The 14,730-nt window shown below is 39.9% G+C and overlaps 1 protein-coding gene across 3 annotated transcripts in view; it reads right to left on the reverse strand.

Moving 5' to 3' along the window:
- Nucleotides 1-290: 290 nt before the first annotated feature.
- kirrel3b (kirre like nephrin family adhesion molecule 3b) overlaps nucleotides 291-14,730 on the reverse strand; it is a 229,674-nt gene continuing 215,234 nt past the window's right edge. Inside the window, exons 10-16 of one of the 3 annotated variants that reach the window (XM_053501082.1) lie at nucleotides 13,565-13,665; nucleotides 12,021-12,219; nucleotides 10,726-10,857; nucleotides 9,185-9,268; nucleotides 8,848-8,957; nucleotides 8,203-8,289; nucleotides 291-4,012 (exon numbers count right to left, since the gene is read on the reverse strand). In XM_053501082.1, coding sequence (XP_053357057.1) covers nucleotides 3,560-4,012; nucleotides 8,203-8,289; nucleotides 8,848-8,957; nucleotides 9,185-9,268; nucleotides 10,726-10,857; nucleotides 12,021-12,219; nucleotides 13,565-13,665 — 1,166 coding nt within the window. In that variant the 3' untranslated portion in view covers nucleotides 291-3,559. The remainder of the gene's footprint in view (nucleotides 4,013-8,202; nucleotides 8,290-8,847; nucleotides 8,958-9,184; nucleotides 9,269-10,725; nucleotides 10,858-12,020; nucleotides 12,220-13,564; nucleotides 13,666-14,730) is intronic. The other 2 variants (XM_053501084.1, XM_053501083.1) reach the window with 2 other exon arrangements.

The raw sequence follows: 14,730 nt of genomic DNA on the forward strand, positions 1-14,730 counted from the left end.
GAGTGTTTGGGTTGATCTATGAAAATATAAGCTGCAGCCCAACAGTTGATGACTCCTAGGCGATTAGGTAGTCTGTTCCCCTTCTTGACAACCCAGGATCCAGTAACGCATAAAGAACCCATTTAACTAATCAGGCAATTGAGTGTATCTAAAATTGCTTTAGAGTCCAGTTCTAAAATTGAGCTAATCTTCCAATAAAATAATCAGTCATTACCCTGCTGAAAAGTTGTTCTTCAACAGAAAAGCTTCTTTGCACCAATGTGTTTGGCAAAACTGCACAGACGACATAATCTGTTGAGAATGTTTTATAAAACGATACCTACTGATGTTGGGTTCACACAGGGTGAGTCTCTGGAGCAGAACTGCTTCCATTTTACCCGGCATTTTAATCCACACTATCTAACTGTTACATGCAATACAGATATAATTGCGAACCCACACATCCTGCCAGCTCCATAATCTTTCATAGTCTCCATAGAGATGTGGTTAAAAGCTTTCCCTCCCACTTTCTATACATTGTGATGTTGATTGCAGTAGATCATTATCTACAACAATGTCATGATTGTGCTGTCATGGCGGAAGATTTTTAACAGTGAAGAATCGAAGAAACACAATTATGTTTGAGCATTTTCGTATTGTCACCTTTTAAAGTAAATGGATTTGTAATCACAGCTGGGCTAGCATTGACCTTGATCCCACCTAACTCACACAATATGTACAGAAATTAGTTTTCTTGATTGAGTTTTTTACACTGTAACAAGGCTAACCTTTGAAACGTGAGAAGTCTAGATTGGGCAGTGAATCATATGATCTAATTATGGGCAAATATCCAATGAAATTTTTACGTAACCTCACCGTCTACCTACTAGAGGTTGCATATACTAATTAACCAGGACATAGGCAGGAGTGAAGGTAGTTTTAAATTCTTACCGGTTACATAAATGCAGCCAAAGGGTGAGGAACTGTTCAAATGTTGAATCCCAAAAAGCATTAAATGGAAAGCTAGTGTACTATATAGGGTTTACAACCTCTTGTTCCACACACCAAGTACTGCCCTTGATCAGGGGTTAGAAAGGGATATAGGATTCGTTAGACCTTCTGTTAGGTCATGATACATGTAGCCATGAACAAAACAATGCCGATGGCCCTGAGGCAATTCGGAAAGACTTAAAAGCAGATAAAAAGGAGATAAGTATTTTTTAAGATCAAAACATTATCAAGAATGTTGAATGCATGACTGGTTTTGAAGATGGGTTTTGGCAGGCAGCTGCTCTCCCCTGTTTGCACTACTGGGTACCACCACTCAATCTTTTAGTGGCATGCAGCATCAGATCATAACGGCCTCCTCAAAACAAGATCATATATTTTCCACTGAGGAATTCCTCCTACGATTCTTTGTGGTATAATAAATTCCTTTATGAGCAAAGTGGTACAGGAGTGCTTTCTAAACTACAGGTCGCTCATCATTTTCCAATGAAACCCCAGAACTTTAGAGGCTGATCCAGAGTACTTTTCGGATCAGTGGCTGCTCTAGACATTGAGCAGCCTTTCTAAGTGAAAGGATGCCCAGTCATTGAGCATGGCAATTTAAGAATTAGTTCATTCAAGTGTAATACATACAGTATGATGCACCATGTATGCATTTAGCTTAAGGGTGCTTTAAAACAGATCCGAGTACACTTGACCCTAAATTCCAGGATATTTGCATAATATGTAAAAATGGTCGCAAGCAAGGTATGCCATACTGGGGCACGATTCGAATCAATAAGAAATCGTACCCTGTCATTGACACAAAGCAATTGTGCCTAGTGAGGAAGCATGCTAAGAAGCTGGAAATGGCATGTATCACTTGCTATGACTCTTAATTGTGGTCAAGTCTGTCGAGTGCGGTGCATTTTTTTTGCTGCTGTTTATCAGCACTATTAAAAGGGATCCCTCTTATTGGCCTAAACATAGAGAAGGTGACTAACTGAATCCTTTTAAAATTACTGGTCAACTAGTTGTCCAACCACTAGCTATCCGTTTACAGTATGTCATGTTTATGAGTTCTTCCACCACATGAGAGATGAGCAGGCTACCCTTATCTGGTGTCCGTGCCTTATCAGAAACCTGGAATTTCCTCCACGCAAATCCTGGCAGGCTAAACAAAGTGTGTAATAAATATACATATCATGTAGATGAGGCTGTAATCGTACCAAACAGCACCTGCTTGCCTCAGTCTGAACCTGGCATGCATCATGCATTGCGTGTCTCCGTACTACTTCCTGCTCTGCTTTTGGCTTGTTTGTTTTTGTACAGTGCATCTATACAGGTGCTTGTGTGTAATCAGGAGTAACGTCAAGTGCTCTCAACGGACGGAAATAAAGAGGAGCAAACATCGTACAAACAAATCAAGAATGAAATCAGAGTCTTGATGGTACATCTCAGTGTGCAGACAGTTCACTTAAAACAGTGAGCAGGTGTCCTGCGGTGCAGTCTGAAGGCTGTGGAGAGCAGGTGAAATGTTTTCCCTCCGTCCGGGGGTCATCGGCCGTCAACCCTTTTCAGTCAGTGTAAACAATGTGACTATATACTAAGAATTTAAAGCCACAGAAAAGGTAATTCGTGTATATGGTGTAAATTCGAGTCGCTGGTTTATATGAGGTTTGACGAGACCAGATCCTTGCCACGTCACACACAGGCTGAGCATTCTTTCATTAACAAAGTAGTGAAAATATTTGCATTGTTCTTACTTGATGGCCAAAACATCCTGTGCATTTTAAATCAGCTTAGTTAAGAAAAGATCAGATCATCCACTTTTAAGTCCTCCTTAAGGTCGGCAAAGTCAGCAATCGCCAAAGTGAGACAAAAAAAAACAAAAACGTATGATCAAACTGACAAAAGACAGCAAGAAAATAAAAAAAAACAAACAAACTAATAAATGAATAATGTACAGATATTTTCAGAATGGCAGAGGGCTATATATCTCCAGGATGCAGGAGAACTGGAATCCAACTATATTGACTGACAGTGATTAAGTCTGTTGGCAAACTTTTTTTTTTCTTTCTTTTTTCTTTTTATAAGTTTCCATCCACGCAGAAGCAAAAGTCTTAGCTGTGGGGAAAGGGAAAAAGGAGTTACTGTCAAATAACACACACTCGCTTAGACAGGTCTGCTGTACAAGAGAGCAAGAGAAGGCAAGAGAATCAGGATGTTGTCTTTCTGATGCTGCCAAAGGCATCATGGACTGGAGGTGTCAACAGAACTGTGGAGTCTGTTCATGATCTGTAGACCTCCCTTCTTTTGTGATCTGCCCGTCCACGCGTTTTTGTCAGCATGGTTTTATCCTGTATCGTGGGTTCTGTACAGTTGCTGAGGCATTTCTCACTGGTACTACGCTGAAGGTGCTTCTTCTGGAATCAGGGTATTTGACTTCTCTGCATTTGTAACCGTGACCACGAAGGCGTTTCCAAAGCTGCGTTGTACGAGGTTTATTATGATGACGTTACAGAGACAAAAAGAGTAAGAAAAAGAGAGCTTGTGTGCTTGATCTGCTTCCCGACATCATCCGCAGACGTCGTCACACGTGAGTCTGCATGCGCTTCTGCAGGGGTCGCGTCAGGTCCGAGTTCTGCGAGGACGAGTGCGAGTGGTGTGACGAGGACGACGCGGAGGCCTTGCTGTCCTTGTCAAAGTGTGCGTAGCTGCTGGCGCTGCTGTCGCAGTGCGTGTCCATGAAGGAACCCGAGTCGCTAAGGGAGGCACGCTGCTGCAGCTCGCGCTCGCAAAGCTCGATGGAGCTGCTGCCGGTGCCCAGGACGAAGCGCCCGTCGTACTCATACAAGCGAGGGTTGGGCGCGCCACCAATGGTTGAGTAGATGTTGGTGAAGGACATGCCTGTGGGTACTCGCTGCTTGCCTGTGGAGGATTCACGCCGCAGTTCGGTGGTGTTGTGGGCGTTAGCCAGTGTGATGGTTGGGGTCCCGTGGTGCTCCTTGAAGGTGTTCACGCTGTAGTAGCCGTTGGTGGGATCCTAGTTAAAAATAAAACATGGAGAAGAAAAACATAACATTAATTTAACTGTGATTTCACACAAATACAGCACTGAGATGTGAAACACAGCCTTGTGTAAAGGTCTTAAACCAGCCATTATTTCTTTATATTGTGCTTCCAACACATTATTTCTTTATATTGTGCTTCCAATAGCCAACGTATCTTGTATTTCTTATGTAGTTTCCAGTTCCTGTAACTGAGCAGATTCAGAGGTATGTTTTTTTGCTTGTTAAGCCAGACAGTGACCTATGGATCATTTAAGCATAAAAAACTTTTAAGTCATGAACCAGTGAGAATCAGGTGCAGATGATGGCAGATGTTCAGGCTGCTGATTAGTATACTGCTGATGCTAAATGCTAAGTGGTTGGAACAGACGAGAGGGGAAATGAGATTGCTGCTGAGGTTGTTACCTGTCGAAGTAAATAAATAAATAAATAAATAAATAAATCCTCTTCACAAATCCTAGTATAAAATCACTTAAAATCATTAACCATAAGCGCTGAGATTAATTATTATTATTATTATTATTGTTATTGTTATTATTATCATTATTATTATTATTATTATCATTATCATTATCATTATTATTATTGTTGTTGTTATTATTATTATTATTATTATGAAAAAATAATAGGTTAAAGGCTCTCAAAACTTTTCAAAAGTAGTTGTACTAAAAATCACTGTTGTGTGTGTTAATAATGCTGAAAAAAAAAAGAAACAGTAATAATAGGTGTTTCGAAATCTCCCTGAGGTCGGGCTTATAATAGTAATGACCTGAGAAGGGAAATAAGCAGATAATCAGACAGTGCAGAGGGAGCAAAAGGTAGTTGTCTGGGTTAACGTTATTAACCTTTCTTCTACTATAATGTTAATACAATAAAGAAAGAAGGAGGAAGAAAGAATTTGCATCCTTGCTAATTAATCAGCTCTCAGTGTTCTACATGCTGGCAGAACAAACAAGAGCAACAGTTACTGTTACTCTGCACACGATCGACTTTAATTGGTCCGAAAATTGTCTTTTTCCAAATACACTGAAAAGGTGCAATCAGAGAGCTGTTGAATTAGTGTGCCCATTTGCTAGGTTGCCAAGCTTGTGTGAGTGTGTGTGAGTGCATGTGCATGTGTGTGTGTGTGTGTGTGTGTGTGTGTGGAGGGGCAAGAACCCAGGGGAGGGAAAATAATCACTCCCAGATGATTCTGCTATGACAACCCAAAGAAAACCCAAGTGTGTGTGTGTGTGTGTGTCTTTGCTCTTTGTCTCATTCTGTCTTATAGACTCTTTGCTCTTTCACTTCTAAACACACATCCATAGAGAATAAAGCCCAGTGGAAATGAATAAAAAGATGATATAGCAGCCACCCGAGCTGCTGAAAATTTGTACAATATATAAAAAGAATGAACACAGGACGGTTCGGCGGAAACGTCGTCTAGAATACCTAACGTCAAAATAAAAAGACTTTATATTTTAGACGTATATTGTGGCTTCTCAGTAGTAATATGACTGATGGATGTTGTTTGATTCACAGCATGTTTTTTTGTTAAGCGGTCGGATTGATGGGATTTATAACGACAGATTTAAAGCAGAGATAAGAGCAGCTCTTGGTAGACTCGATGCTCGTATAAAGAATTCACTCGGCTCCAGTCACACGCCATCTATCCCTATGAGGCTTTTATTGCACCCCATAAACCACGCTAAAATAAAAACTTTGACTAGCAATACAAAAAGTTCCATTTTAGAAGAAACAATTTTCCTCGCGTGGTGGTGCACTGACTACATTTATCCTGCTTAGGCATTGTTCACTGGGTCTGAACCCAGGCTGGCAAAATTTTTCGCTTTATATCCCGTAAATGCACTCTCGCAGAGTGAGTAATCAACAACATTACAGCTTATAAGGAAGAAAAAAAGACTGTAGCTTATTTAGGTTTTGTTAAAATATACAGTACCAAAGTGTTAAAGGTTTGGACACAAGTTTGGATATTTTACTTTATAAATTACTTTATACTTTATAATTACCTAATAGCACATACTGTATGCTATTAGGTAATTAAGTAACAACGACAGCAGTCAGATGTTATTTAAAGACTCAGTGCTTGCAAGTGCAGTATTAGGTAAAAAAAAAAAAAAAAAATTCCCCTCATTTTTAATATTTTGCTTTCAAAGAGACCTTTTGGTATTTGAATGCAGTCTTGAGGCATTGCTCTCCAGGCTTCCTTAAGGACTTTTTGACTTGCATTATTAGTCCAGTCCCTGTACAGTACCTGACCAGTTTTAGATGAACGTTTAAGGAACGGGTGCAGATGTGACAGATGTTCAGGCTGGTGATTAGATTACTGCTGATGCTGAATGCTGAGTGGTTGGAGCAGACGAGAGGGGAAATGAGGTCGCTGCTGAGGTTGTTACATAAACAACCAATTTTTTTTTATTGTATATTTAGGCACTTTGTAGCCTGTTTCAATAAAGCATTAGTTCTCACTTCTTTATGTTAATCTACATCATTTTATTTCATTTAATATAAAGAAATGAGGTGTGGCTCAAGACTTTTGCACAGAACTGTATGTTTTAAAATTATAATAATGTTAATTACAAAAATTCTGTAAAACCAATTTGACACAAGGATTTCTCAAACTCTTGAACTTGTTAAATGTCATTACATTAATATAATTTCTGTCAAGTGTTGCTGAAGTTTTTTTTTTTTTTTTTTGTCTTGGACTTTCTAGCGTGTAATCAGTCAATGAATGAATTATGATGTTCAGTAAACGGATAGCGGTTTATAGTCCAATATTGCTTAAAAACACTGAATCGTGATTCATCTAAGCAAAGTATTATTCTGTTCTGGATGTGCTTTATCTCCCAGCGAATAGGTTTGTCTCTCTTGCCAGTGTGATTAATTCTGCATTAACACCTGATCATTAGCTGATTTATGGCTTGAGGATACGAGCAGTAATCGAGGTCAGCGGAGGAAGTTTCCAGTAATTGGTTTGTTACATAAACAACCAATTTTTAAATCGTATCTTTAGGCATTTCGCAGTCGGTCACTGTAAAACATTTGTTCCCATTGCATTAATTTAATCTACAGAATTTAATTGAATATAAACAAATGAGGGCTGGCTCAAGACTTCAGCACAGTTGTTTGCTAATTAATACAAAATCATTATCAGTGGGAGCTGAAATAAAACAGGCCAGGGTGTAAAAGAAATATAAAAACGCAAAATTGTTATACAGTATATGCAAAATGCACATTTTATGTATACTGTGCACAAACACTGTGTTTTGCATGTTGTGTATGATTCTGCTACTAATTCTTATTCTGCATTCTGATTTTCTAATCCTGATTTGCATTTAAATTCAGATTCTTTTTTGTCCCATGATTTTCTGATTCATGTCCAATTCCCACCCATTCCTATCTCTGATACGGCACTCCCCCACCAGGCACTCCTACGCCCCCCACCAAAAGAAAACACGGTCAATCTATTCTCTTGACTCGCATTTAACTCAATCTTCAATCTACAGGTAATAAAACAAACGCATTTCCATTGCGCCACTGAGTTTAATCTTGATTCTGTAGAATTAGTATTCTTTTATTCAAATTCTGATTGTGAATCTGATCCCAATGATGGATTTAGATCCTAATGCAAATTCTCACCACATCACCATCTATACCACTTCATCCTGTATTCAGGGTCGCGGGGGGGCCTAGAGCCCATTCCAGGAGGCTTAGGGCACAAGACAGGGTACACTCTGGACAGGGTGCCAATCCATCACATGCACACACACATACACTCACTTACACAGTACAGGCAATTTGGGAATGCCAATTAACCTAACCTACAAGTCTTTGCACTGTGTGAGGAAACCGGAGTACCTGGAGGAAACCTACCAAGCATGGGGAGAACATGCAAACTCCATGCACAGAGATAAGAATCAAGCCTGGCCGGGAATTGAACCCGGACCCTGGAGGTGCAAGGCGACAATGCGTTTTAAGAGTATGCAGCTCTGGATTTTAAATGTTATAAATCCCCCCCCCCCCCCCCCAAAAAAAGGATGACTGCACGAATCAATGAACAAACCGCAAGCTCTGGGTTCTGGGATTAGCACAAAGCATGCAAACCTATACTTTGGCACCAAAGCGACTCCCTTTTAGAGAAGCTCAACCCTCTACGGAAGCTCACCTTGATGTGCTGGTACTCTTTCTCCTCCTCCTGCAGGACCTCCAGCTGCTTAAGAACAGACTCCTGCTGGAATTCTCCACGTTCAATCTGAGGACAATCACACAAACGCTGCTACTTAATTTCCTGATATTGCAAATTCTCCATTAATATTTTCCATCTTCTGATTAATATTCGTTGATGTATCACGGATTTAATCACATCCTGAGCGAAAAGTAGAATCTCTGTGCGGTTTGCTGGGCCTTGGAGAGGCCCAGAATATATAGCGGGATTTCAAAAGAGGGTGCTATTGTGTTTTTGACAGCATTTCTCAGAGAGGCGCTATGGAAAAAAGGCCCCAGGCCACTTGATCATTGGCATCTCTATGGTTGTGTCTCTGTCTTCCCGAGAGAGGCAGGCTGTAGGCTAAATATAGGGCTTCAGGCGATTGGGGCTTTTTCTCACACACATAAAATCTTGGGCTGCATTATTCATGAGCCTGGTATTAGCATTAACTCTGAATTGGGGTTATTAGTGTTGGGGTGCAGGTGATTAGCATGCATTATGTGAGGACGTGACAGGCAAAGCCGTAATAAGCTGGTGCGTTTGTTTGGTGCAAATCGGAAATCAGGCAGGGGTGAAATTTGGCGAAGCTAAACAAAGACTTACCATCAGCTGTTTCATGGCGGCATGGTCCTCATTTTCCCGTGCAGCGTTGTGATCTTTGTGAACGATCTCCACGCGGATATCATTCTTGGTCGTGACGACGCCTTTGAGGTCTGACAGACAGACGTTTATGCATTACTACTCTATATGAACTACTTAGCACAGTCAAAAGTACTGGGTGCAATTCTTTCATGCAACTTCACAATGCTTAGGTTGTGTCTCTGTATCTGTACGCTAACAAGATAGCACAAGTCAAGAGCACAGTCCAAGACGCATGTCAAAAGCACTGTTTGTAGTGTAGTGTAGTTTGATTGGTGACAGTCGGGTAACGAGGGCTTACTTTCTGTCTTAATTTTGCTTGAAAGTTCTCTCTGCTGAGCACAGATCGAGGCAGGGAGGGAGGGCATGACCAGGTGAGCGTCTTCTGTGGTATACAACAACAACATGCTCAACGCTAGCCTCCCATGACACTTCCTGCAAGCTACACCTTCACTTCCTGAAAGGCTCTTGAAGGAAAAATCCACCCAGAATGACTTAAGTCCAGATCGAATTTAGTATTTTTATAGTAATTAATTACTTTGTTATGTTGGTATATTTTTATTTGTCAGTGAAAATAGTGAGCATGAACAACTCAATAAAAGCAGAATTTTTTTTTTTTTTTTCATTTTTTGGTCGAACATCTACTGTATCTGGGTCAATGTAAGATGAATCACTGCTAGACAAGGACTCTGTTTTTGTTTGTTTCTTTAAACCTTTCTGTAGAACTGCAACTTTTTGAAAAACTGAAAAAAAAATCATATTCTGCATTTTAAATGGTTAGAAGAAGAAATAGTCTCATCTCTATATAGAGCATAAGGATGGGACTTGAATTATTGTGTTTTTAGCTTAGTTTAGAACGATATTTGTTCAATATCAAGTTTTAGTCTATTATTATTGTATAAAATAATATAAAAAAGAATGATTGCAAATCTGTATGTAAAATCCCACATTTAATGTTAAAATTGGTTGCAAGAATTGGTAATCACGATATGGAACTGTGTAATTATATATGCAATATATGCATATTTGAATGTATGTAGAGTTTGCCAGTAATTTATTTATTTTATATATATTGATAATAATATATTTATTAGTTTGTTTTTAAGTTTGTTTTTATTTATTTATTAGCTAATAAATAAAAATTGGCAAAAATGTGATGATTTGTTACACAAAATAGTGTAACTATTGCAGTTTAATTAGAATCATAGAATAATTGCAGTGGGATTATTTCTTTTTTTGTTTTTTTTTTATTAAATCGTGAAGCCACATTAGAAATCTATAAGAAGAATAAATTGTGTATTTAAGCACTGTTTAAGACCTGGGAGTCACTCAGTGTTTTGCAAGATCTCGCAAAACTTTTGTGAGATCATGAATAAAATGACTATTCTATTGTTTGTTTGCTAGTTTTTGTATATACTTTATTTATTCGTTTCTTTCATGTCCCATTATTGGTTTCATTTTACAAGCTTTTTAATCCCTTATGAGAACATTTTGTTTTTCTCCTTGATTGTTGCAGCACACAACTTCTAACGTCTTGCATGCAGGAATGAAAATGCAGCAATAATTACTAAATACTTCAAAACAATCTTTTGCATGGAATATAACAAGTTTCAGGGTGGAGTTTTCGTTCAAAAGCTTGAATGAGATGCTCAGGTTTGGAGAATGGCGGGATGGTCGAGTCTTATAAACGAGATGGAAAGTGGCACGAATGGGAAAGAAAGAGAGATAGATGTCCAAAAAATAATAGTAAAAAAAAGCATGTGTGTGAAATGGCTTGAACCCTCACACACAGTTCTTTCTGGCTAAAGGAAGGTGAACGGAGCTCGGGGCTATAATACGTACTTCTCTGAGAGCGTGTGCAGCAAAAAGCCCCGATGGTGCCGATGAGGACGATGAAGGCGACGAAGGCTCCCACCGCCACGCCGATAATCACGGCCACAGGCAGAGACTCTGCGGACAACAAATGATAGCCGCCTACAATAACACAGCATGAACAAGCCGAGTCAATTCAGCAAATCATCACAGAGTCTGCCTTTTATTTCTAAACAAGAGAACATCAAGAGATCGAGCGCTGCTGTGTCATTTAAAAACGAACGCCGCAATTCAAGATTGGAGCGAAAAGAGCAACCAGACACCGAACAGAGCGAGGCTCGTTGTGTAAGTGTGTGTGTAAGAAATGTTATTTCGCAACACATATGCAGGTTACGTGAACTATCCTCTTTTAGAAGCATCAACTGAAATTGCACACCTGTCTTTTTTTTTTCTTTTCCTGGGTCAAAATGGAGTTAAACGGCAGGTGTGATTATAACAAATGGATAGTAATTGACAGCTGCACCAAAAAACACTTGGGAGATAATTAAAAACATGTTTTTTTTTTTAATGCTGGGAGTGGCGGACACACTTGCATTCATGTCACTAATAATAATAATAATCATAATAATAATAATAATAAAGGGAATGAGTAACACCTATGTGCCATTAATTACACCCTCCTGCGTTAAACAAACCAGCCTAGCAAAACCCAGCATCGCCTCGTTCTCTGTAATTAATGTCTATTTAATGCCTCTCAAGGACAAACAACCATACATTTTCAATTAATAGCTAGTGAGCTGAAACCACACTTTGCTTTTCTGGAGGCAAATAGATTGCATTCCTTAAAAAAAAACAAAAAACACCATGAATGGAGAAAAGACGATGCCAGGTTGTTGTGGCCGTTAAGTAGCTTTGGCAGAAAATGACACAGAGCGCTGTATAATAAATACATTCCAATGATAAATGAAATTTCCACCCTGCAGACATGTCCCTGAAACAAATTCATTACATACAATAAAATGAGCAGGAATTAATAATCCTACTGGAGATTAATGCATTAAAAAAAAAAGTTAGAAACACATCATTTTCAAAACTATTTCATGATACATTATGTGTGTGTGTGTGTTTTTTTCTCTTCTTTTAATAAAATCATTTCTTTTTATCACATATGTTATAATAAAAGGCTACACACAAAAAAAAGAGTTAAAGAGTTAAAGCCCCAGACGAATCACCCGAGGCTAAATAAATGTTAATGCTTAAACAGTTTTCTGGGGAGCCACCACACTGAGAAGAGAAGGTGGAACCTGTCGAACCTTGGCTCCCACCTTGTTCCTTGAGACGTATGATTTCAGTATCGGATCCAAAGCTGTTCCAGGCCGTGCAGTTGTAGATGGTCTGGAAGTCAGCGGGGACGATGTTGCTCATCGTTAGGGTGGACAGGACACCGTCCTCGGTGCTCACCGTCTCGACCGTGTAGCGGCCGGATGTGCCCGACTCGAGGACCGTCTCTTTCCATGACCAGGCCTGAAACAGGAGAATACAAGAATCATTCAGGTACACAGTAAACAATAAATTGTGGAGGCATTTGGAAAACACAAGGTGATATAGGTTTCTAAGTCCAGTCTACACTGTACTGTAGGTCTGGCGTAGCTGTGTATCCTGTGGTGTACCCTATAGCGTATAGCCTGATGTGCACCATAGACGGCACGGAGACACAGACCACAACAAATATCGTTAGTTCAACTTTTAGCACTGCATTTCCGGCTTCTTCTTCGATGCTTTCATTTTTTTTTTTAATTGAGTTGAATGTCATACAGGTGTGGCATTTGAGTTTGCTCAGTGGTTCGCACTGTCACCCTGCACCTTAACGGTCTGGGTTTGATACCCGCTTGGTGGATTTCCTCTGGCTTCCTTTCACAGTCCAAAGGTTTGCAGATTAGGCTAAGTGCCGATCCCAAATTGCCCATAGTGTGTCTGCCCCTGTATCCGGAATAAAGTGGTTTACACGGTCGCCTCCAATGTCTTCTCTTGTTCCCGCGGTGCAGTAATTTCAGCAAAAATAATTTTGTTTTTCAAAAAAGAAAGTTCTTCCAACTCCAACGAGATCGGCCCAGTTCCATTCACCATTGTTTGTAGTACACGAAAAACAAAACAAAAGAACGCACGGACTCAGCACAGTGGCATAGAAACTCCACCGGGTTTAATGGTGTAATTACAGAGCGGCACAGACACACCAGCGTGCAAGCATAAAGCTTACAGTGCCTCAGGCCTCAGTAGACATGACGCAGAAGCATAAATCAGCCTTAATTGGCAACACTCCCTCATTGGTTGGTCTACAGTTTATAACATAGTTAATACACATATGTGAGCACTCTATTACTGTTTAATAAGCTCAACAAAATACTACAAGAGTAAAGAGGAAGTAAATTGATTGTGTACAGTATCACGGGCCCCCCCCCCCCCCCCCCACCCACCACACACACACACACACACACACACACACACACACACACACACAGAATGAGTAATGAATCAAAAATTGGCCTTGAGAGGAGGCTGTTTATCTAAGCTTCATAAATCTTAATCAAACGTGCACTAACGGAGCATAAACAAGCATCAGATAAGAATTTAAGCGCATCATCCCGTCTCGCTTAATTCCCCCTGTAACACACGCAGCGGAAACAAATAATTTAAGACGCAGCTCCATTTATTACGTGTATAAATCGTAAGTCATCAGTGTGCTGTTCGTTATTGGACTAAGCCTGTCAAAGCTAATGAAGTCGCTACAGTCGTGCGGCGACAGAGTCCGCGCTCGTCGTAGCACGAAGTGAAAAGGAAAAGATTTCCAGGAACGGAAAGATGAACTCACGATGCGGTCCGGAGGAGGGGTGCTGCGGATGAAGCACTTGATCTGACCCTTTTCGCCATGAGGAGCCTGGTGTGTTTGAGTGCTGGAGATGGTCGGAGGCCCTGCAGGTGAAAAAAGCACAAAAACATCAATATATATAGTCCCGGATACAAAATGATCGACACTGGACCACAACAAAACCTTGACTTTTTATCAACTTGGAAAGCCTGAAGTGCCAAAACTTTGTTGGAGGCCTGGAACACCAATAATACACCTTGAGCTCGGAAAGTTTAAATGAGGATAAGTTGAGAAAAAAAAAAGGAAAAGAGGCCACACAATATCACAACAACTACTCTCTCTCTTTCTCTCTCTCTCTCTGTGTCTTTTATTTTTCTTATATAAAAATAGATCACTCTTTATTCTTGATTCCGGTATACATTCTAACACCACGTCTTCATTCACCTAACCTTACATTAAGCTCCTGCTTTGTGAATAAGCTCTCACGTCCCCTAGGTTAAAGTTCAGAGTATTGCTGTTAAAACTGAACATGGAGATACATGCTCAGAGCTGTTATTTTCCCACACTTTCTTTCTTTTTTTTTTTTCCTCACCTAAAGCCTTCATCTGATTGCCACTCAAAGAAGCACGCTTGCCGGTCAGCACTGCGACCCTTATCTCCCTGAGAGATATCAAATCTACCATAAATCTGATCTTTTCAAGATTGGAAAAAGAAGCTTGGGTGCACATAGTCACATAAATACACACACACACACGGTACTTTTAAGTAAGGGATTTTTGCATGCACCCAAATAAAAATGTAGGCAGTTTAGGTTAGGCATCAAGGCAAGAAGACTGAAGTATTGACTAACAAATCGACTGGCCTGGATACTGATTATTTTACTTATTATATCTGCTTGGCCATGCTACCATGATGACCTTGTCTATGGTATTATTGTTATTATTATTATAGATGGGTTTTGAGACTCAGGGCGTAAACATATTCCTATAGTAACTATTTCCACATTGCCTCTTTGATTGACATTAACAACAAGACATGAGGGCATTGCAAATGCATTTAGAAGAGCCAAAGTAACACTTTACTTAAGGCCAGAGTTTATACGGCTACATGACACCTATAAAAACCTTTATCTCTACTGACTCGGGCTGTAACTGAATACAAATACATTA

Source organism: Clarias gariepinus, chromosome 7, assembly GCF_024256425.1.
Source record: "Clarias gariepinus isolate MV-2021 ecotype Netherlands chromosome 7, CGAR_prim_01v2, whole genome shotgun sequence".
Lineage (NCBI taxonomy): Eukaryota > Metazoa > Chordata > Actinopteri > Siluriformes > Clariidae > Clarias > Clarias gariepinus.